A 24,136-nucleotide genomic window follows, 5' to 3' on the forward strand; every position below is an offset into this window, starting at 1 on the left:
ATTTATTTTTAGCACTCGCAAAATAATCAGACAAAAAAACTTTTGGGCGAAAATCGCAGAAAATCAAACCTAATAAATGAAATGAAATTGTTGTCTAAGAGAGCCTTCGCCTATAAATGAGTGAGATAGAGAGAGGGAGAGAGAGAGCGCGCGAGAGTGCAGAGATGCAGCGACGGCGTCTCGGTCTTTACTTATGTTACAATTTGTCAATAAGCCCGCGCGAAACAAAGCGCCAGAGCGAAATGTCAGTTTACATTCTAAGTGTAGGTGTGTGCGTGTGTGTGAGTGTGAAATAAAATGTAAACATAGCAAAAACAACAAGCGAGAACAGAACACAGAAAAACAACAACAGCAACACGCACCCAAAATAAGCGGCGAAGCGAATTGACGGCAAATCTCGTACGTTGTAGAATTGCAGGCAAGTTGCTTTGCAGGGGGCGGGGCAGATGTGGGGGAGATGACAGGGAGACGACGAGTTGAGCGTTATTAAAAATTTCGTATTTAAAAATCAGCTGCGCTTTACAAACACACAGACATATTTACATATATATGTATGCATATATAAACACAGAACACGCGCGCGCATACACAGCAAGCACGTTGCGAGAGGCCTTTTTTATCTCACTTCTTTCTTATTTACGTGTTGCATTTGTTTGACTTGGAATCATTTTGGGCTGGAAAAAAACACTCTTAGCAACAATGCACTGGAACACACACACACACAGAACACGCGAACCCGAAAAGCGAGATGAAACGCAACGAAAAGATGTAAAAAACCTTTATTTTTGTTGTTGATATTTAGTAGTGCATACTGTTGTTACTGCTGCTGCTGCTACTGCGACGACGGCGATCGACTAACTGAATTGGAATTGAAAGCTGAACGGCGACTACGACTACGACAACAAGCAACACGACGCGCATTACGTACGACCAACTGCGGCCGATTTCGATCTCATACTGATCACCGTTAAACGTTGTTTCGACTACGTCGGCTGCTGCTGCTGCTATGAAGCGTCGCAGTCAGCGTCAGTGAGAGCGCGCGCGCCCGTGTATGAATGACAATTTTAACAGTGCCGTTCTCTCTCTCTCTCTCTCTCTATCTTGCGGTTCCAAAGCGGTGTGCGCTGCTGCTGCTGCGCCGTCAGCAAATTGCACGTGCGTGTTTAGCTCAAACTCTCTCTCAATGCGCCTCCCTCTCTCTTTGATGTAAGCTTACAAGCAGCTTAAGAGTTATGCTCTTTAGCCGCATGAAATGTAATTTAATGGGCCAGCTGTTAAGCGCGCTCTGTAATCAGTCATTGATAGCGTGGTCGTGTAGCCAAGTCGTAAACTCTTAACCGATTAAAGCAACAAAAGCTTTTATGAGGCTTAACCAAGAACACAAAAATGAATAATAATAATGAAACCTAAGAAATTTAAGTGTCTAGTCAAAAAAGTTGAGTTGGTGATAGAAATTAAGCTTAAGACGACAACACTGAGCGAAAAGCGTTTTAAACGTGATATTGCTAGGTTGAAGTTGTGATAGGATACACATGTTAATATACTCAAACTATGTTAGCAAAATATTATGAGCAATAGAAATCATATTTATGGCTTATTTAAATATTAAAAATTAACATTAGATTTGGTTTTTTTCTTCAGGGTAACTTGTAGCTTGCTGCCTGACACGTTTTTAAGTTTGGTTACGTTTTGCTTTTTTAAAGAATTATAACATTTCCGGCAGGCGTTGCCAATTCCAGAAGTTGTTCAGCATTTGAATAAAATATGTTCATATATATATGTATATATTTTATTAAACAAAGACACATACATTTAGCCAATGGGCCACAAATATTCGTGCGTGTATCTTCGAACTTTGAGCTCATATGGCGGCTGTTAAAGCTTATCAGTCATTAAACTTGACAAAAGAGAGCAACAACAACAGCAACAGTAAAAGAGAGCGCAGCGTATACGCAATGCGTACGTGCGTGTATGTGTGTGTGTGTCAGCCGCTATGTCAGGAAGCTAAACCAAAAAAAAACAAGAGGCCTATAAAATGTGTCAGCTGTTCTTCAGCTTTCGGTGCGTGAAAGCCAAATAAAAAAGAAAAATATCTTCAAAAAAATATATGGCGCACCACATATGGCCAGCAGGCAGATAAAGCTAATAGGCCTAACACAGATTCGCTTTAATCATGATGATTCTTCTATTTGATATATGTATATGTGCGCATATCGAGCGCAAAAAGTGCGCTATTTTATTTTATGGCATGTGCCATAAACACTTGCAATACACACGCTCACGCACATTTATTTTTTTTGTTCTAATTATGTGTGCGCGGCCATTGTGCGTGCGACTACTGTCGTTGTTGCTGTTTGCCGTTGTCGTTGTTGCTATTCTTCCTCTTCTTCAATCGTTTCTGCCTCTCTTCTATGAGTGTCGCTGGCAGCGAGACACGCACACACACACTCGCTTACATACTCATGCATACGCACTTGCTCTTAACCTTGAAAAATGAACGCACGCAGCTTGGCGTTCGCCTGTGCGCATGTGTGTGTGTGTGTGTGTGTGTTTCTGTGTGCATGCGTACTTGTATATGTGTGTGTGTCTGTATTTATTGTACAGCTCTTTTTGGCTGCGCTGATAACATTTTTTTGTTATTGCTTTCTTTTCTTTCATTCCTTTTCTTTTTTGGTACGTTCATTGCCCGCACACACACACACACACACAGTCACGCACATTTATTTGCTATTTATTTGCGCACTTTGCCGAATTTTTATACCCTGAACCCATTTTCAATGGGAAATCAGGGTATAATGGTTTTGTTGAAATGTATGTAACAGGCAGAAGGAGGCGTGGCAGACCCCATAAAGTATATATATTCTTGATCAGGGCGACGAGCTGAGTTGATTTGGCCCTGTCCGTCTGTCTGTCCGTCCGTCTGTCCGTATGTATGAACGCGTCGATTTCAGAAGATATAAGAGCTAGAGACTTCAAATTTTTTTAAAATGTTCGTAATTACAGCGCGCATATCAAGTTTATCATTAAAAATCGATAACTCATCCCGATCTTTTTTATCGATAAAAAACCTTATCGAAAACCAGTTATATGCCTGTGTGTGTGCGTGCGTGCGTGTGTGTGTGTGTGTGTGCGTATTTCTTGTGTAAGCTGAAAGACGCGAAAAATTTTGAAATAGCTATTGCTCCAAGGGTTCAGGGGATCTCGTAGTCGAGCAGTCTCGACTAGAGCTTTCTTACTTTTTTCTATAGTTTTATTATGCGTTATATCTTGCAAAATTGTCTCGCCTTAGTAAATTTTGCATATGATTTTTTTATTTTTACCCCAAGTAACTTTCTTTTTTTTTTTTTTTTTTGTCAGCAATCTGCGTATTTATTTTGTATTATTATTAGCGTTTAACGAACTCTTATCGGTCGCAATTTCCCTTTATTTAATTTTTAATTTTTTTCTTATTTACTGCACCAGCTGTAATGTACATTTAAGGTGTGATTCACGAATGATACTATATATCGTTCGCTTTACCTTCTTCTTTACCATAATCGTTGCCTAGAAATGTTTTTTGATACAAAGAGCTGGCGAGATTGTGTCGTGGGACCTTGAACTTAACCTATATATTGCTTTAGATTTTGGGGTCAACAACTTCAGCGATACGGGATCAGCACTTCAGAAAAATTGAAACTGTCCAAATACCGATATTACCTACTGATAAATTGCTATCGACTATTTTATTATATTTTAAATATCAATTTGATATACAGCTAAAAAATAAAAATAAAAAGATAAAAATAATTTTTAGAGCATTATGTTATTTTACTTTACGCGCATTTGAAATATGTTTAATGTTTTTGATTGCATTTTTGTTTTCGTTACTATAAAGCATTATTAAAACATTAAAATATCGTTTATACTTTTTTCATATCATTATTATAAAGTTATTATTATATTTGACGACTTTTAATTGGGCTGTGACCATTAATTTGAATATTTTCTGGCATCGCCTCAAAGTATGCTACAATTTGTTTTAACCGGAAGTGAAAACAAGCTAATTTTTATGTATGCATGTATTTGGTTTGAATAGTTTATGTTAACTCTTATACTGAATTATAATTTTCCGAAGAATAATCTACTTCTATTCGGTCTTCTGTAAATATTCCAAGTATATTGCAAACTATTCAAGCTGAAAATAATAATAATAGTATCTTTACAAATTTGTATATGCATAAGATTTATGTATTATTTATAATTTTTTTTTGTGTATTTTAATCTTTTGTCTAGGTTTTCCGGGTATTCCTGTACCGGGTATTTTCTAGTCGGGAACTCCCACCTAGATTTTTTTCACTCGATTCCGAATGATTGAAGTACTCATTTCAGTGCTTTGTCACAAGCCCAGCAAGCCCTGCTGTAGCCGTTCGAGCATTATGTGCGTGTCCGTATTAGTTTATCCAGTCTGTAAACACATCTCGTTTGAAAATAAGCCAGGAAGCGCGTAGACTGTTAGACTGTTCCTTTCTCATTTTTCTTGCACGAATTTCTTAACAGTTGCCCAGATGAGGATGGAAGACCCGGTTGTGTCCATCTACGATATGCTGATGAAGCGCTACCGACAGCAGCGCCGAGATGACCACCAGCAGCAGAAGGAGACTCCGCCCAATCGCCAGGCCAGTCGCGATCTACGTCAGCCCTACGCAGCTCTACAGCAGCCCCAGGCAGGGGTCCAGTTGAGTGCAGACAAGAAGCCCAGGCCGCGGCTGGCTCGTCCGCGCCTTGCCGGGGACAGCTTGACTGGCGGAAAGATGTCCACGAATGTGGTGACAGCCACCCACCTGACCAAGAAGCAGTCGGGTGTCCTGCTGCAGCCGCCGCTCAAGAAGGAGGTGCTCAATCAGCTGGTGGCCAAGATGAGTGGCAAGCAGACGCCGGCTGCAGCTGCTGTTGCTACTGCCACAGCAGCTCCAGCGAAGCCGTCGACCTCATTGAACAAGAAGCGTTCGAAGACTGGCAAGGCCTTGAAGTCGTCGCACGGCAGCGAATCCAGCAATCGTCGCACTAGGCTTGTGCTCTCTCCGCGCAATACCAATCGGCAACTCAGGTCTCAGAGCAAGCGAGATAAGTCTAAGATAAACAATGAACTGAAGCAGCAGCAGCAGCAGCAGCAGACACCGCCGCCACCGCCGCCGCCGCAGCAACGTCGACCCAAGAATCCGGAATCGGAGCGACAGAAGGTTCGTCTACGGTCTCGTCTCTCCAAGTTTTCTGTGACGGCAAACGACCAAAGTGCTGACAATGCCGTCCGATGCCGCCTCTAGGCGTTATACTATGCATATAACGTCTCCAGGCGTTATATACTATATATATATATATATATGCATACCATTTATATATATATATAGCTATATGTATTTAAGTATTTACGTATTCAATCTGCAAATTGCGAGTGTTGCCGTCAGCCCAACCGTGTTAACGAGTTCAGTTGTTTTGTTGCATTTTGGAGCGCGCTTCCATTTGCCAATCGATGGGTTTGCAAAGTCTGTTGGTTAACATGTGGACAGGCGCTGCAAAATCCTTTTGTCTTTAATCTTTCGAACGGAAAAGAGAGCCATAAAAATTTAAATTAAATCGTATCGGAAGTAAGGCTATTTTGTTTTATTCTTAGAACCGGAATAGTGGTGCAGTGGCTGTCAAACTGTGAAGGATGGGACTTTGCAATTCAAAGTTTGGCCATCGTTGCAGTTGATTATAATCATATTTTATTATTTGACGTACACTATATAGCAAAATAATCGAGATGCCCATAATTCTATCGATCCTGATCTATCCTGTGCGTATAGTCCTTCAAATTAGAGGCTGATGACAGATAAACATCATGTAACCATGCATGAAATAATATTCACTGCTATCGATAACACTATAATTATCGAATTAAACTAAAAACTGCTGAAATTCTATCGATCCTCGTCGACTGATCTATCCTGGGCGTAGACTAGTCCTTTCAATTAGAGGCTGATGACAGATAAACATGCATGACATAATGTGTACAGCTATCGATAACATTTAAAGCATTAAAAACAGATTGCAATTTTATCGATAGCTTCTATCCAGAAATCGATCTACGAAGGCAAAGGTAGAGTTCAGTTGGCTAATTAACTTCATTATTTATTGCTTAAGACAAGTTATAGCTGTAATAAAACGTATGTAAAATATTTTAAGAAACCATTTTCATTTTTTAATATAATAATTTATTATTTTATTTTATATTTTATAATAAATTAAAATTTCATTTAGCAGCTTAACATTTTCTTCTTTGTTTTGTTTATGTTTTTGATTTTGTTTTGTAACCAATTAGCATTTAAATAATTTGAAGCTTGGTTTTTTGCTTTTCACATAATATGTTGGGTTTGTTATATACTCTATAAGTAGGATTCTCGCCAACAACATGCATTGGCATATGCCTAGCACTAGACTTATTCCTTAACATGTTCACATACATTTTGACATTAAAATGCAACAGCTACAAACTAAGAATACTTGGATCTATGTGTAGTAATCGTATATATATATATATAAATATATTCATACGTATATATCATATATATAAGCCATCAATGATGCTTAACATTTTATCTTTCGACTGTTAAAACAACGGGTTAGGAGGTGTTCCAAAAATCATGAAAACCCAAATCGAAGATACATTTTTATAGATTGTAAAAAAGTCTGCGGTTTTTACAAAAATATTGTACAGAAATATTTGTTTTTGTTCAGTTAAATATAATATTGTATTCTCTGTTTTAAATCTGGTAAAGTTTTCTTTATCAAAATTACAAAATAATTTCGATTTACTTTGCGCTTATCAGACATGGAAATGAATTTTTTAAAACAAAAATTCAAGGCGCTTTTATTATTTGTATCTTTTTTTTAATCTTCTTGTTGCTGGTATGCATGTGAGTATGCATGTGTATGTGTGTGTGACGCGATTGTGTGTGTATTTTTGTATTGAAATACTTTCAATTGATTTTTGTTTTAAAGCATTCGCCCAACATTGAATTAAACATAAATGCAGCCGACTAAAAACGAATTTAGGCTTTTAACTAAATGTATAACTATAAATAAACTGTAAATTCATTAATTATTAAATACACACATATATTTATATATACATCTGAATAGAGCCTAACTGAGGGACGAAACTAAAAGGCTTAACACAATAACACAAATATTTCGCTCTAGCTCTCTCTCTTTCTCTTAATATTTTGTGACTAATGTTTTTGAAATTCAATTTCAATTATTTGGTGGCCTCACGCTTCTTCTTAGTTCTTTCAGTACCAAAAGGAACTAAGCGAATGTTTCTGCTAGATCAATTACTTTTCTTAAACTTCAATTTCTATGGGGTTGCGGGATTTGTGAGTGGAGTTTTGTGTTGTGCTGAAAGGACTGCTAGGGTATCATGACTTCAGCCAAAGTCTTTTCAGTCTGAAATGAACATAAAAAAGCAGAAATTAGAAAATAAATTTGAGAAATTATAAATTAAATTAAAATAATTAATTTAGCGAGCAGTTTGTAATTTTAAAAATATATTTCTATGCAGAAATATTTCAAAATATAATCAAAATTATAGAAATAAAATTTTAGAAAAATTTTCTAATTTAAGGCCTAATCTTAGCTCAACAAAGAGCTAAAATATTTTAAAAATATAATCTCAACATTTATGATTTTAAATACGTTTTATAAAATTGGTTTCATGTAGGCATTGCGAAATCAAAAATATACTAAGCTAAGGCTTAACTACTCTGAAGTTCAAAAAACTATAAAGCCTTAAGGCAAGCTTTCGGTTTTCGGGTTCGTCTTTCGTATATATATCAGATCTAAAAACTATGGAATATGTAACGATTTTCGCTATTGCTTGCTGAACACGATTTCATTTGATGAATATGAATTGCATTTAATTCGGGTTCAATGACGTCTGGCTTATAATTCCGTATGCAAAGACTCAATGCTCTGGCGCAGCTCACCATCGTTGTAGATCTTATCGCAAACGATGCTCACCTTTTTCAGCAGCTCGATGGCCGTTTGAAGCACCTGATGCCATTTGCGTAGCTCCGACTCGTGCGACAGCTCCTGCTGTCGCATCAGTTCCAGCCAATCTTGGTTTGAACTCGGTAATTCCCTAAAAAGCAAGAGTAAATTAAGTTATAGATTCGGTTTTAGAATGATGTATGCTTTATATATATGTACTTGAGTGCCGCCAAGGTGGGCATGCGCGCCCGCCGACTGAGATCGAGGTCAATGTGTTCCTCCAGCTTCCAGAGCTTAAGTAATAATATCACATTTAATGCCAGCAGCAAGCACATTAACAATATAAGAAACAGCGACAGGCCGGGATGCCGGAATCTATCTCGGCCCACTTGCAGGCCGCTGGCCAGCAACTGCTGCTGCTGCTGTTGCTGCAACAATTGCTGAGCTGTCAATTGCTGCTGCTTGCCGCCGCTGGCGCCGCCACTGCCACCAGCGGCTCCATGTGCCAGGCCACCAGCTGCGCCAGTTTGCAGCTGTGAGTCCCAGTTGTCCATCGAGTCGGGCAGGCAGCTCTGTGAGGCGCCTCCGCTGTTCGACTCCTCCGTCACGCCCCTTGACTGTGTCGAGGTGCCTAGGCAGCAGAAAGATGGATAATCGTTAATTAGAGACAGCTGCGGACAGGTGTCAACAGGTGTTTAAGCAACTACAGCAACAGAAACACAACAATCGAATGCAACAAAACTTGGGTGTTAATACATGCAAATTGTTTACGCATACAGCTAAATAATTATGCTAATACGAGCCCAAACCACTATTAATTCGAACAGCATGTTTTTTTTGCAGTGCGCAATGTTTAACACACTCTATTGTCAATACTACTAAAGATAACACATACCAATTCATTTCGCCTTAAAGATAATTTTATTCTCTTCATGATGAAAAAAAAAATAATGCTCTCTTTCCAACAACAACAAAAATATGAGTAATTTACTAAAACGGTATACTTAAGAGATAAGAAAAAATTGACCACTATTAATTCGAACGCTGCGTAATGTGATTTACTATCATATTCAAAACAATAATTTAATTAATATTAGAATTGTGTAACGTCGCCCTTGGCCTGAATTACACATTTGACTCGTTTTGGCATTGATTTTAACAAAGTTTTGCAATGCTCTTGAGAAATTGAGTCCCACATCTCTTGCAACTTGATTTTCAAGTCTGCAATATTCCGTTGTGGCTCATTTCGAAGCTGGTCTTTCATTAGCCACCAAATATTTTCAATTGGGCTTAGATCTGGACTATTTGCTGGCCAATCTAAAACCTCCATTTGATTATATTGCAGCCAATTTTTGGTTCCCTTAGCTGTGTGCGATGATGCTCCGTCCTGCTGAAAAGTGAATTCACCGCAATCTGATAGTTTTGGTATTGATGGCAACAAACTATCTTGTAAAATATTAATATATTTTTCAGCATTGAGTGTCCCTTCAATGAAATGAAGTCTTCCTAATCCCTTGGCAGACATACATCCCCATACCATAGTGCTCGCAGGAAACTTTGTTGTTCTTTTAAGGCAGTCTTTATGATATGTTTCTGACTTTTTACGGATGACGCGTTTTCTCGTATCGCCGACACTAACATCAAACTTAGCTTCATCGCTAAATATGATGGTATCCCATTGCCTTTGAGTCCAAGACATCCTTTCCCGAGCCCATTGCAAACGCTTCTTTTTGTGACGAAGCGTAAGCAAGGGTTTTTCCTTGGCCTACGAGTAAGATTACGAGTAAGTTATTGGGTACGATGCACAGCTAATAACAAAACATACTTTATAAAAACCATATCCAATACTTTTTAATTGCAGTCGAGTCCACTCTCGGTGGACAGTTTTGCCAATTGTCTGCGACCACTCAGAAGCCAAATTTCTTAAAGATTGGCGACGATCAGCCTTAACAATTTTGGCCAGTTGTCTTTTGTCGCGAGGTGTTATTGCTGATGTTCGGCCTCTATTCGCAATGTTATTTTCAATATTCCCATTTTTTTTTGAAAATTTGTATCACCCCATGCACAGACGACTTAGGCAAATTTAATTGCTTGCTTATCTCCGTAAGTGTCTTTCCAGATTTAAAATAATCCCTAATCAATACTCTGATTTCTTTACAAATTGGTTTACCACGCACCATCGTTGCTAAACTTTCATTGATCTGCAGCAATTCTAAAATTTTTTTGCATGCTGTATTGTGACATTATTTGCAGATCATAACTAGATAGTGATTCCGTTACATTACATTCCGTTACATTAGTTGCTTTTGTTTTGCTCTTCTTGAGATTAAGGTAAGCTTACGCAGCGTTCGAATTAATAGTGGTCAATTTTTTCTTATCTCTTAAGTATACCGTTTTAGTAAATTACTCATATTTTTGTTGTTGTTGGAAAGAGAGCATTATTTTTTTTTTCATCATGAAGAGAATAAAATTATCTTTAAGACAAAATGAATTGGTATGTGTTATCTTTAGTAGTATTGACAATATAGTGTGTTAAACATTGCGCACTGCAAAAAAAACATGCTGTTCGAATTAATAGTGGTTTGGGCTCGTAAAACATCGAAATGAAACAAAAACACAGCAACAAGCAAAATTCTGCACCAAGCGATTGGCACAGGTTAGTTCAAATATTACGGTTATTATACTAGAGCAGCTAAATGGAGGCAACAACTTTTTTCCTACATTCCTTCAAGCTTAATGCAAACCAAGCATTTAATGGCTGAATCGTATGCTTATCCAAGTGTTTTTCATATATGATATTGTACTCTAATATATCATTTAACATTCATAATAATTGTGTTCTTAGAGATAATATTTAAAAGCCGATTTTCAAGAGAGTTAATGGAGGTATTGGAGGTAACGAGAATGTAAAGTTGTGTGAATATTATAGGTAAAAATTATTGGTATATTTTGTAAGAGTTATGATACAAAAAGTCTCCCAAACAAAAATTTGGACATGTATCTCTATATGGAGATGACATGACGATTTCCTTACAAATCCGAGGCCAGCTGGGAAGTTTCACAACTGTGTGTTTCTATGTTCTATATGGATAATTTGTTCTTCTTTTCTTATTTGATCGTTTCATCTTGAAAACTATCAAATTTGGCACATGGAACCAAATTAGTTATATTATACAGCCCCTCATATTTTATCAAAGTTCTTTACATTTTCGACATATATATAGCACATATATATAACAGATATTTACATCCTATCAAAGCTCAGCAAATTGCCAAAGTTATCCCATGGAATCCCTTTAGATATATTTTACATCTATTTACAATCACTCTAGAGCTTATATATTCTATAATACATATACATATTTCGATATCTTAGCAAGTGCCTAGTGACAATCGCTTGTGCTTTGAAGGGGTTGCTTAGCGTCTGAGATACGCTATATACCTGAACATGAGAGCAATTTGGCCTTACGGTGAATTTGTTGCTGCGGATGGATTTGCAAATGTTGTTGAGGCGACGCCGGCAACTGTTGCTGATGCTGCAGATGATGATGAGGATGGCGATGTGGATGGTGATGATGATGGTGACGATGATGGTGATGATGATGATGGTGATGAGGATGCTGATGATGCTGATGATGGTGATGATGTTGCAGATGTTGCTGTTGCTTGTCATAGTCCGTGCTGCTAGCTGTTGCTGTTGTTGTTGTTGTTGCTGTTGCTGTAACCAATATGCCTGTGTGTTGTTGTTGTTGTAGCTAGTTTGCAGCTAATTGTTCTAGTTGTTGTTGTAGTTGTTGGTTGTTGATGGTGTGCGTGCATTTTGTGTGGTTAGAAGAAGGAATAGCAATGGCATTTGGACATTGACAGTGTATTTGTATTTGTTTTTGTATTCGTATATGATTTATGTGTTATTGCATTGCGTGTTGTTTGTTGCTATTGTTGTTGCTACTATTCATGTTGTTGTTGTTGTTGTCGTTGCTTATGCCTAATATCGAAATACTCACCACGTCTGGGTCGCCGTCCCTTGCCCTTGGCAGGCGGTATGCACGTCTCGCTCTGCAGCGCATGCAGCTGCGCCCCAAAGAAGTCCTCCAGACCCGCCCACGTATTCTTCTCGATGAAGCCCTTGACCATGCCCCAAATGGATTTCTTATATTTGATCTGTGCGTGCACCGACAGCATGGTATGATCGTCCACAGTGCTAAAATGAGTTTTTCACTGTTAGTTACAGAAATTATATATGTAATATACCCCTATTGGCTTACCGCGCCATACAAAAGTGTATCAATACACTGAAACTGTCCGCATAGGGTATGCCCGCATTCACGCTGTTCACGTCAATCGAATAGAGCTCACCCGGCTTGCTGCACTCGCGCATCGTTTGATACTCCGTGACCTGCAAGCAGAATTGAATACGTTAATACATACAATATAATAGAATTGGGTATACAGCGTATGCACTGGGCAGAGGAGAGAGAAAAGCCACGAGCTGAACAATATCCTCATAGCTTAACATTAAGTATGTGGAAATTTCATATTATAGAGACGATTCAGTCCCCTGCCTAGTTATTCCCTTTCATTCAGCCACCATTTCTTAGCTATCTCATGCCCACCTTGGAAGTCTTTGGGCCCACGGAAGCGGCCAACTGCACAGTCACATTGACCACACGCACATTCTGGCCCTCCTCATTCTTGTGCCACTCGCCCAGCGACAGATCTGTTGATTTGCGTTGCTCATGGAAGTCCGTTAGGAATTTGGATTTTGAGAACAGGAAATTGAACAGGGTATCCACGCGTATGGGCAATATGGTGTGCACAATCTGCCTGCCCTCGTGGGTTGAGGTGCACTCCGTGCTGGGCACAAAGCTGCAAGTGGAGGATATTCATATAGCTGTGATTTACATATGCTTTTCTTTACTCACGGCGCATTGTTCACTTCAGAGTCGGAGGAGTCGGACACGTCTGTGGGTCCCGCCTCGTTGTTTTTGACCGCCAGCTCAGCGTCGCGTTGTCTCTGGTTTTTCATTTGCATCTTGCGCTTGGCATCCGAGCCATGTGACTGGAGCTCGGGAGCAGTTGCCAGACTCGCATTGCTGCTGACCTTCTCAGCCTTCGCTGACCCACTGGCTGTGGTGTTTGCAGTCGCTGTTGTTGCTGTGGCAGCTGTGCTTGTTGCGGTGGCTGCTGTTGTGCTGGTGCTGGTGCTGGTGCTGTGGCCGTGGCCGTGGCTGTTGCTGCTGCTGTTGCCGCTGGGCACGCTGACGGTGACAGCCACCGACTGCTCCGACGTCTTGACGGAGCTGAGGATCAGCTCTTTGGTATTCGCCTTCATTTTCTTATTGGATTTGCGTGTATTGTCGCTCGCCTTGTTGTCCGAGCCGCTGGCCGAGGCGTTGGCCGATGAGTTCAGGTTTGACGACTTGCTCGAGTTGAAGAAATATTTCGTTTTAGATTTACGCACCGCAGCACTGCCGCCGCCGCTGCTGGCGCTGCTGTTGCCGCTCTGCTGCTGCTGCAGCTGTCCCGAGTTGTTGGTGCTTTGACTGCACAGACTTTGATCGCCGCCAAAATCGTCGATGGCCGTTTGGAAGTCTACATCAGTTTCCGTATCCGCATCCAGCGTGGGATCTATATAGTCCTCATCGTCCGTGGTCAGGCCCAGTTCGTCGCCATACGAATTGTGCACATAACGCCAGATCTCTTGCGGTGAGAATTGCTTGTTCAACAACGTATTCTGCCAGACGCGAAAGAGCATCAAATACGATTTGTCACGCGATGCGAATGTCGCGAAAAAGAACTTCTCCTTGGCGGTGGATATTGTTATTGCATTCGGTATGACCAGCGCTGTTTTCTCCTTCGTTATGGCCGTCACATCCTTCCATTTGATGCTCACATAAGTCTCCCAGCTGAAGATGTTCGCGTGGAAGCAAACGTAGTTCTGCGACACGTACAGACGGCCCTGGACCAATATATCACGCTGCAGCGCACACGAATAGTCTGCAAGTTAAAGGATTCCATTAAAGCATTCAAAGTACATTCAAAATGGGAAGTCAGATCTAGCGATCAGTTCAGTTACTTCTAAATGTGTTTCCTCACGAGATCATCTATCGTCAGATCTGATAAACAGCTCTGATTACAATTAGCAGTTCAAATTATACATCAAAAAGTAGCACACGAAAGCCCTTGCGTTCCGAAATACTTTGATAATACTTGTTGCACAGATCCGTTATCTTGCACGAAATAAAGTAAAAAGAAGAACTACCTATAAAACACCACAGGTGTTCAAATAAGCACGTTATAAAAATCATATCTAACAAATACGCATGGTAAAAAAAAAAAACGCCCATAAAAACATTTTTAGCAGGAATTGAAATATAATATAATATTTTGGAATTGTCATTAGGATAATCCTTTACGAAGAAACAGTAAAATGCTGACTAGGAAATGCCCTGAACTGGCGGCATCTATAATGCCTAGGACTCAGGACTCGTTGACCTGATTAAGACTTTATGGAGTCTTCATGGAGTTTGCCAGGCCTCCTGCTGTCTCTTCTACTCATTTTCATTGAACCTTTCACAGAACCTTGACTTTGTACCTTTTCGTACGATATCAGGTATACACAAAGAATGATATCATGATATCATGCTAATATTGAACTTACCCACAATTAGTCGCTCATCGTTGGGAACATCTTTGAAGAGTTTCTTAAAGTCCTCGGCTCGAGATTTATAGTTGGGATAGATGACGTTATACCAGGACTTCTTCTTGGCGCGTTCGGAGAGTCGCGAAGTGCCCTTGTTGGGCTTATCGTTCGATGTGGGATCTCCACGTAGTAGAACGCCTTCTGTGCTATTCGATTCGCTCACTTTACTCTGGGCATCCTGCAAAATATATGTATAGATAAACATAGGTTTAGTCGATATCTGACAAGCAAATAGTAAAGCTTGTTAGTCATACATACAACCGAGTGTCTGAATCATAAATGTTCGGGGAAAGCAAGTGTCTCGCACGCTTATCAAAGTGTGCACAGAACCTTTTTTGTTGCTGTTTTGTGAATTCTTTTTATTAGTGTTTCTCATTTAACTGTTCCGCGCTGTATGAGTTGATGTTGTATAATCAAAAGCGATCGATCCGCACAAAAATCGACGCACTGCGTCGTCTCGCGCCGCGCATTGAATTCTAATTTGCTGAGAGCCAACCAAACACGTTCCGTTCCAATATCAATCGCGTTATCAACAAAGTGACAAAGCTTCGGACCAAGCCAATTTTAGGGTGCCAAGAGCTTTTCGTATACCGAATACTCTGTAACTTGAGCGGGTGGCAACGGAAGGGTCTATAAACTGGGGATTGACTGGGGAGGGTCTGTCAACTAGAGATAGATTGACCTGAGCAGTTGGTTGAGTCACCAAAATTGTTCAGTATTTCTGCCCTATGAAGTTAGCAATATAATAAATAGACTTAAGATTAAGAGTTATATGGTATATAAGAGCTACCGATCACCCTAAAGTTCTTTGGTGCTCCATAAAGTTAGCTATATCATAGATTATAGCTACTGCTTCCTAATATGCTCTAGTATATTTACTTGGAATACTATATTACATGTAGGAACTGATATGCACTATATACATATAAGCTAGCAAAGGGTATTATAGTAATCAGTAATTTACCACAAGCTGGTTGTTCACTGGGGAAACTTCGTGAACTAGTCGAAAATGCCTAGCGTTCAGTATGACTCAATCGAAAAGGCTAATAAACTGCCAGTTGGAAATAATCCATGTGATATCTGAGGCCCGATTTTCGTTATCTATAGCCCCAATACATTATCAGCTCGTGTGTAGCATCTGTTCGATATTTCGTTCGTTCTTCTTTGCTGCGACCGCCAATGTGATAATGAATAGAACCCATTAGAAATTAAAGCCCGCGAGCTTTTTTTCATGGCGCGACTATCAAAGAGTTGAGCAAGCATTTTGTTGGGAAAGAGCGAAACTTAAGAGAGAACTTTGACAATTTGACAATAATGTGAACTGATGTCTACTTGAAACTAGATGAAACAGGTAAGAGTTCTTGAAGCACTTATTATAAGACATATTAAATGAAGATTAGAATGAAATTATTATCAATAATTAAAATGAATTGAATTTCTATTATGTGAATCAGAATATTTACTTTTATATGAGCTATCAAAGAGCTTTAGCTCCAAAAGTATAATGAATATATATTTGTTATATGAACTAGCCGGAATTGCAAGTTCCAAATATAACTATCTGATAGTGTAGATTAGCTAAACGCATTACGACTTAACTATCACACAAGTGAACTAGATCATGAACCACTCTTGGTAACACTCACCTCATCACGTCCACTGCTCGATGTGGATAGCTTGGCTGACTTGCCCTTGGAGCTGGTCGAGCTCTTGCGGCTGCTCGGACTGTCCGTGCAGGAGCCAGCCTGCTGCCCGTTCGAGTCGAGGCTCTGAGAGAGCAGCAATTGCTGCTGCTGCTGCTGCTGTTGTTGTTCCTTGGACTCTGCTTGGCTTATGCTTATGCAAGGCGTATTTGCAGCCTGCGGACTGGGAGGCTCTACGTTCTGATGGCTGTTGTTGCTGGTATTGTGGCTGTTGTTGGTATTGTTACTGTTGCTGTTGTTGGTACTGCTGCTGCTGTTGAGTTGTGTCTCTTGACAGATGACAGCGGCAACAGGAGCGGAAGTGGCTTGTGCTGAAGACAATGCTGTGGCAAGAGTGATGCTGCTGCTGCGCTCTAGAGTGCCGGCGGCCTCCTGAATGGTCAATAGCTTGCTGCTTAGCTGGCTGCCGTTGAAGCTGTTTGTTGCTGCAGTTGCTGTGGTAGTTGTTGTTGCGCTCGTGATGTCATCGCCAATCGAATCTCGCCTAAAACAAAGCAATTTATTTAGTGGCTGTCTGTAGCAGAGATCGAATCTATATAAACGACCATGTAAATGTGTGTTGGTGGTGCAGAGGAGCTTCTACTACAAATGCATGCTAATTTCGTATGGATAGTCAAATAGAAAGCGGTTTAAATATACTTAACGTTTGCCCAGTTACCGAGGTGTCTGTCTCGAGTCTCGAGTCTTGATTTCGATTCAAAGTTTACCTACCTTTCAGCTTGATTGCTACTTTGTATATATTTATCATCCTGTTCAGCTTCCACTTGCTGCTGTTGCTGTTGCTGTTGGGACTGCTGCGACTGCTGTTGCTGCTGTTCCACTGACGACTGCTGCTGCTGCTGCAGCTGCAATTGTTGCTGTTGCTGATGCTGTTCTTGTTGTGCATCACAAATCATGTCTGCGGCATGAGCAGCCTCTTCGCTGCTTACAGCAGTTGCAGTTGCAGCCACAGTTGCTGCAGTTGTTGTTGTTGTCGTTGCTGCTATTGTTGCAATTGCTGCAGTTGTTGTTGTTGTGGTTGTGTTTATATCAATATCTTTAGTCCTACAATAAAATTGCATAAGGAAATAAAAACTAAGAAATGCCAAAGGAGTACAAAACAAAAGAAACAAACTTAAAAATTATTTTTTTTTAAATGCTCTCCTTGCTCTCTCTCTCTCCTTCTCTTCTGTCTCTGCCCTTTTTCTTCCCTTTAAGCCATACATACATGTAGTTGTGTATATCATTCTATCATCTCTCCTTCCCACTGTCTCTAGACTTGTAGACTCCTGTCTACTGTCGACTCCACTAGTCAAGTTTCTCTCTCTTTCAGATTACGTTCTCAGCTATCTCTCTCTGCCAATCTCCCTGCCTACACTTCTTTCTCCCTGTCTACCTCTCTTTACATACATATATATAATAGATAAAAAACTTGGTGAATTTCTACAGAAACGTATTTTCTTTAGCTCTTCCCGACGCTTCTCGACCTTTCTTTCCCTATTTTCCTTTCTTAAAACACATACTTATAATTCCATACATACATACATATAATTTGGACTGTATACAAGTAAACGATTTTCTGTCTCTGTCTCTCTCGATGTGCATTTAGCTCGATTTAATTTAAAGAAGCCTATTCTCTCCCACATGCTGTCACTCGATATTCCTTGATCTATATGTAGAAAGCTCAAGGTCAACCTACTCAGATCTAAATTTTTATTTTCTCTCTATCATAGAGAGTTTATACTTGTTTATTCTATTTTGCTCTTTCTCTTGCATTATCTCTCTCTCCTTCTCACGATTGATCTACATAACGTATATACAAAGCGATTGGCCTCTCGCTCTTGCTCAACTTCCATCGAAGCAAAATTTTTGGGAAGTCTATCTCTCTTTCTTTGTTTCTATTAGACTTCTTTATTGTTTTATTATTCTTATTGAACATTATTTAATATAATTTTTATTTTAGTTGTTATAAAAAAGCTTATTTTTAGTATTATTTGTTGTTCTGTTTTTATGATTTTGATTATTTTTCATGGTATTTTATGGTTAATTTCCGAGAGTTTGCACTGTACACATTATACATATACTTAGACATATACAGATATAGCCTTTACCACACAACATAGGGCTTTGTTGATTTCCCCATCTATTCTCTATTGTCTACGATCTACTGTTAACCGCTTGAAATATGAACTGAGAATGAAGTTTCAATATACAATTGCCAATCATCGACATTTTTGATAATCACTGAGCCCACACACACACACACACCTACACCCACACACATATATTTGTATATATAACATTATTAGGCCCGTAGTATCAAGCAACAGGTTAGTAAGTAAACTCAGCTGTCAGATAAGCGCGATAAGATATCTCTACTCTATTGGGAGCTTGGCCTTTGACGGATCCACCAAAACGTCGTTCATGATTAGTTGGTTATAGATATAGTTAGCAAATTGTTAAAGATATAATCGTAAAATTTCAATTAACCAATTTTTAGTGACCCAATTGATAAAACAAATATTTAATTTCCATTAGCTTAATGGGTCACTGACTTTTAAAGACAGTCAAAACTGTTTGAGAATTATTAGAAAACACTGGAAATTTTAACTATCAAAAAAGTTATAAAATTAGAGCCATTTAATAAGGTAAGCATTTACAATTTGTGAACTGGGCAAAAGCTTATGACCGAGCTTTGTAAAGTAAATATTTATTTTTTTATACATTAGAAGACGTTGTTTATATTTAACTTGGTTTTGATATACAATTTCACTTAACTGGAAATTTACGAGTTTGGAGCTTGCACACTTTAGCTCAAGAAAAAGTTTATAAATAATCTAATATGTATGATAAATAGTAAATTAAACAAATCATAAATTTTAGAAATTATCTAATAGTGAACTTGCGAAATTTGTATTTAATTTCCAAAACAAAATAAATAAAGATATTTCTAAAACTATATTTAGAAACTTTTACCTCAGTATTACCCATTATAAATTAGCCATCACAAATTAAAATTGTTCCATAGCTCTTTCTAGGGCTAATTGAAAACCAATATATGGCATATTCCCTCCCTCCCGTTTTTTGCACTTATTGTGTTTTGTCTTCTTAATTGACTTTGTTACATGGCTGGGGCCATTCAATTGAGATAGCAGCTGGCACTATTTGAGTGCAAATTTGATTGGATAATAGCTCAACTACTGACTCATAAAGCGAGTGAAAATGCTAAAACTAAATAATTGCCAACTTCCTCGCTCTTTCCCTCGCTCTGGGTCTTTATTACCGTTTGAGGGACTACCCTTAATATATGATATAATACACAAAATTAACTCGTTTGAGCAGTGAAATACGCAATTAAAAAAATAATAAAAATAAATGTAGTCAAATATAAATTAGCCTGTGTACTCTAAATATTTTTTTTTCATATAAAATATAAATTGGGTTGAAAAAAAAAAATAAATAAATAAGTAAATGAAAAAATGAGCAACAGCCTTATCAGCAGCCAAATTAATATAATAATGTTGTCTTTAGTCACAACAAAATCAGCTCAAAAGTTCAAAGTTCAAATTCACTTGGGATTATTTTTATATTTATATGAATTAATTATACTACATTTTCTATAGCGAGCTCAAGATCAAGATTAATACAATATATGAGTATGATATTGTAGGAATGTAACAATAGGCTTCAGATATATTGTGGCTAAGTCTAAGTCTAAATTATATTAGCTAAATTATAGAACTTTTTAAATACTTTTTATACAATTATCTGCATGCTATCTCAAGATTGAGAGACTTGTTTGTCTAAGCAACAACTAAACTGATGGTATATATTAAGTATATCAGCTCAGCTGATATAGAGCTAAAACATATATACATACAAAAATATATTTTATGGCTTACACATGTTTTAGAAATCTTATGACAGTATAAGTATACCGTCCAAGACACTAAAAGGTACGCAAAAAAAGTTTTTTCATATATCAAATGGTAAATACTCGAACCATATAAATTCTAAACTGAATAATGATAATCATAGAGAAACTATTATTTCAGTACATTCTAAGTTGACAGGTTTTATCTTCATAGCTAACATAGAGTTATACTTCGTATAGCCTTCACCTTCTATTTAATAAACAATTATATCTATAGGCAAGTAGTATTATTTAGTAAATTGTTCATGAGCTGCACAGAAATACTAGATGATTTATAGAAACAAATTAATGCTAACAGGAAATACTTTTGGAATACTTAAACAACGTGCCAAGGCAAGAACAATGAAACAAGTTTTGGAATACCATATTACTTATATAGAGGTATATATACACATATGTGTATATAGTATCGAAATGGCAATCATTATTAACTCACCTAAAGCCAAATAGCATATAATTTCAGATTTTATGATAACCTTTAGCTCTCGCATCAGAAAGCTGGAGGGGCGTGTCTCAGGCGTAATGCAACATGCGCGTAACGACAGCTAAACAATAATTATTTATGAATAAACATGCCCTATATATGCCCAGGAATAGTTAGAGCTAAGTCGAAACACAGTTGGGTTCGGCTAGTCTAGTCGGGCTGGCCGTGTGCTGCGCCAGAACCACTATGACAGCCCGAAAGAACACAACGGTAATAAATAATCAGCCCAACTAAACAAACAAACAAACAAACCAGTTCTAACAAAAAAAAAAAAAAAAAAAAAAAAAAAAAAAAAAAAAAAAAAAAATCAATAAAAATTTAAGTAAGAACAAGTAGGAATACAATAGGAAAATAGACATATATCAGGCAACTTATAGACTATTCGATACCCTAGCAGATAGAGCAAAAATTGAGCGAAGATGAAAAGATTTGAATTGCATACTCTGTAAAGCAATTTCGAATAGTTCATACGAGAGAGTATGATTTTTGTCTACAATATGGAATAAATATATGATCATTTAGAGTATTGGGTTAGATACTCACAGAGAGCTCACAACCAAAAATTTCCATCTTTCCAAAAGTTCTCCTATAGCAATTATTAAATTCGATTTATATTGTTTTCCGAAAACGGAACTTCTAACTAAAATTTAATCGAATATGCACACTTATTCATATAAACCAATGATCAAAGAATATGAAAATATCTTAGACAGAGCATCATCATCGACAAGCCAAGTTTTCAAGTTACGTTAAAAAAAACTAAGTCTAGAAACAGACTCTTATCCTGATCAAGAGCAGCGAATGGAGTAAAGAGTATATACGTATGTATTATATCAGCTCGCTCTACTTAGACTAAGCTCAGATCGGACACAGCGACAAATCTACTGTCTGTCACATACATTCACACTAAACCGTATGCATCCATTCAATTTACCCACTTTCAGCGCATAAAAAAAGTAATAAACTCACATTTTTTGTATTTTCGCCTTTTTTTTAGCTCAACTTTTTTTGTTGTCACTGAAATTTGCAAATTTTTTTAGTTGGCTTTTGTTATTGTTTTAATTGTCGGTCAGGCCTGAAGGGGTCACTCGAACTGTGTCATCAATTGGAAAAACGATGACGAAACACAAATTGGGAGGGGCGTTCATTTGTTTGCTTTCGTTTTTGTTTTCCCATTGATATTTTCTTGTATCTATTTTTAGCACATATGCCATTAATGTATCTACGTTTCTTAATTATCGAATTAGTTTTCTTGGACTATATTTCGGATAGGTTTTCTTTTGATATTTTCTTCCGTTTGTTGTCTCACGCGATGCCGAATGCCGACGGCTGGAGAGCGAACGTCACCTCAGCGCGACGCTTGAATTTGCACTCAAATAAAGCGCCGCGAATCGCCCGACTCAACCGGCAAAAGTATATATATATGTCTATACACATTATATGTATATATGTACACATATATGGGCATTGTTATTTTGTGCAAGCAAGAGTCGGCTGTGCCGATTGTTTTCGATACGCTTCGCCGCTCGCATTTGGCCAAGTATTATGCAAATTCCATGCTTTAAATACCGTAAAGAAAACTTGAGCAATTTTTACGTGAAAATAGAAGAAAATAATTTTTTAATTTTTTTTTTTTTTTTTTTTTTTTTTAGAATCTAAAGTTATAAAATTCATCAGATTAAAAATACTGATATTTTTAGCCAGCATTTTTTATTTTAAATATTAAATATTACAAAACTACTTTTTAGATTAAATTTAATAAATACCATGATTATTATTAATATGATTTCACATTCTTTTGTTTTTTTTTACTCTCTGTTATATTTTGGGAGTTTTTCAAATATTTGGCTGATAATAAATTTCTTCTTTCTATTAATGTTCGTAAAGATCTATGCTTAACTAAAAATACATTTTTACATTTTTACAGATCGTTTTCTTGAAATGCCTTATAAATAAATATCAAGCAATTAACTGACGAGCACAATTTAAATTCCGCCTATTAAAAGTTTTCTTCAGTTAAGTCAGAACTCATTCGATCTATTGTAATTACTGCTTTTATCTCTTAGCCCTTCACTTCCCGGAATATATTTTTGCTTCGCTTTGAATTGTTGACGAAGTCGTAAAACCAGAAGTTCTGTTTATTTCCCCACTTTTTAAGGTACACCTTATCATCAATTGAATGTGTAATGTGTCGAAACACAGGCATTAATATTTATGTGGAATAGCCATAATTCATCAATTAATTAGTTATGCAACAAAATATATATATAAATAAATAAATATGATAAGAGCAACTGTAATTGGCTTTAATTGGAAATATTTGAATTAGAATTGCTTGTCTATTGGGCAATAATCGAATTGGATGTGATCTAGCATAGAAGAGATACGAGCCTCATTCTAAATGGTGTTTATATTCGCAATAACCTGTTCAAATTAACAAACGACTTTTCAAACTTTATTTACTTTGCTATAAAATCAGCTCGTGATGGCCTTTTGCATGTGAGCTACATACAAATATACTCAACTCGTCTGAGCGCAATTCTAATTGGAATTAGTATTGGAAATTGCGAAGTGCCCCATTTGTGTGTACACACTGACACGCTGGATTATCTCTTTGCCATTTCACTGATAAGAATATACTAAAAAGGAACAACAACAAAACCAATAAAAAATCACACACACGACATGCAAATTAGGAGCGGGCAAATGTAACTGTTAAACATGCAAACCAGCAAGAAAAACCTACACCAAACATAACTGTATATATGTATGTATGCATTTAAATATATGTATAATATATGTATCAACTTTTCAAGCTAAAAGTAGTTCAAGTAAAAGTAGAACATGTTGTTTTATTTTTCGTATGTCGCTTCTTTTTTTCTAGTGGTAGTTGGATAACTTACATGGAGTGCAAGGTAAGGCTGGCGGCTCGCTTATGCCTGGGTTGTTGTTGTTGTTGTTGTGAGGATTGCCGCAGCGGACTTTGAGCAGTGGCCAAAGACTTGGGCAAAGCGCCTTGACTGGAAGATTTGCAGAGCGACACAAAGCGGTTTGTTGTTGTTGTTGACTTTTGCTGCTGTGTTTGTTTGTGTTGTTGTTGTTGTTGTTGCCGCTGCTGTGTGACAAAATGCATGACAACGGGCAACAAACAACAAACAACAAAATAGAAATCACGCACAGTTATAAATTGTTGCAATGAGATTCGTTTTGCATGTTGAAAACGGTACTTGAGATTTTATTTCCTTTTTGCTCTATTTATTTATTTTTTTTTTTTTTCGTTTAGGTCTATTGAAATTGATGTGGCTGCTGCTGTGGCTCTGCTGCGA

The 24,136-nt window shown here is 37.8% G+C and overlaps 2 protein-coding genes across 7 annotated transcripts; one reads left to right on the top strand and one right to left on the bottom strand.

The window, feature by feature from the left end:
- The first annotated feature begins 4,364 nt into the window (after nt 1–4,364).
- LOC6575617 (probable serine/threonine-protein kinase DDB_G0281745) lies at nt 4,365–5,628 on the top strand. Its single transcript, XM_002001590.4, has one exon. The coding sequence runs from the start codon at nt 4,545–4,547 to the stop codon at nt 5,301–5,303; it is 759 nt and encodes a 252-aa protein (XP_002001626.2). The 5' UTR covers nt 4,365–4,544; the 3' UTR covers nt 5,304–5,628.
- Nucleotides 5,629–6,334: 706 nt separating this feature from the next.
- Nucleotides 6,335–24,121, bottom strand: LOC6575619 (protein Aster-B). 6 transcript variants are annotated; one of them, XM_044008586.1, is made up of 11 exons: nt 23,714–24,121; nt 16,357–16,897; nt 14,669–14,888; nt 12,930–14,004; nt 12,621–12,873; nt 12,273–12,403; nt 12,012–12,208; nt 11,450–11,740; nt 8,227–8,638; nt 8,038–8,158; nt 6,335–7,464 (listed from the first exon to the last, which is right to left on the bottom strand). In XM_044008586.1, the coding sequence occupies exons 1-11, from the start codon at nt 23,941–23,943 to the stop codon at nt 7,429–7,431; spliced, it is 3,507 nt and encodes a 1,168-aa protein (XP_043864521.1). In that variant the 5' UTR covers nt 23,944–24,121; the 3' UTR covers nt 6,335–7,428. The 6 variants fall into 6 exon arrangements, with proteins under 6 accessions (XP_043864521.1, XP_043864520.1, XP_043864519.1 ...); XM_044008585.1 differs by lacking the exon at nt 6,335–7,464 and having other exon boundaries at nt 7,629–8,158; nt 11,477–11,740; XM_044008584.1 differs by lacking the exon at nt 6,335–7,464 and having other exon boundaries at nt 7,629–8,158.
- Between the last annotated feature and the right edge of the window lie 15 nt (nt 24,122–24,136).

This window comes from Drosophila mojavensis, unplaced genomic scaffold, assembly GCF_018153725.1.
Source record: "Drosophila mojavensis isolate 15081-1352.22 unplaced genomic scaffold, ASM1815372v1 contig_36, whole genome shotgun sequence".
Classification (NCBI taxonomy): domain Eukaryota; kingdom Metazoa; phylum Arthropoda; class Insecta; order Diptera; family Drosophilidae; genus Drosophila; species Drosophila mojavensis.

What these genes read in the sequence shown, in the direction of transcription:
- LOC6575617 (XM_002001590.4), top strand. Translation starts at nt 4,545, where the DNA reads ATGAGGATGGAAGACCCGGTTGTGTCCATCTACGATATGCTGATGAAG.
- LOC6575619 (XM_044008584.1), bottom strand. Translation starts at nt 23,943, where the DNA reads ATGCATTTTGTCACACAGCAGCGGCAACAACAACAACAACAACACAAA. An exon ending in TGGGCCCAAAGACTTCCAAG is followed by an intron (nt 12,404 to 12,620) that starts GTGGGCATGAGA and finishes TTCTGCTTGCAG; the next exon opens with GTCACGGAGTATCAAACGAT. An exon ending in GGGACGGCGACCCAGACGTG is followed by an intron (nt 11,741 to 12,011) that starts GTGAGTATTTCG and finishes AACAACACACAG; the next exon opens with GCATATTGGTTACAGCAACA.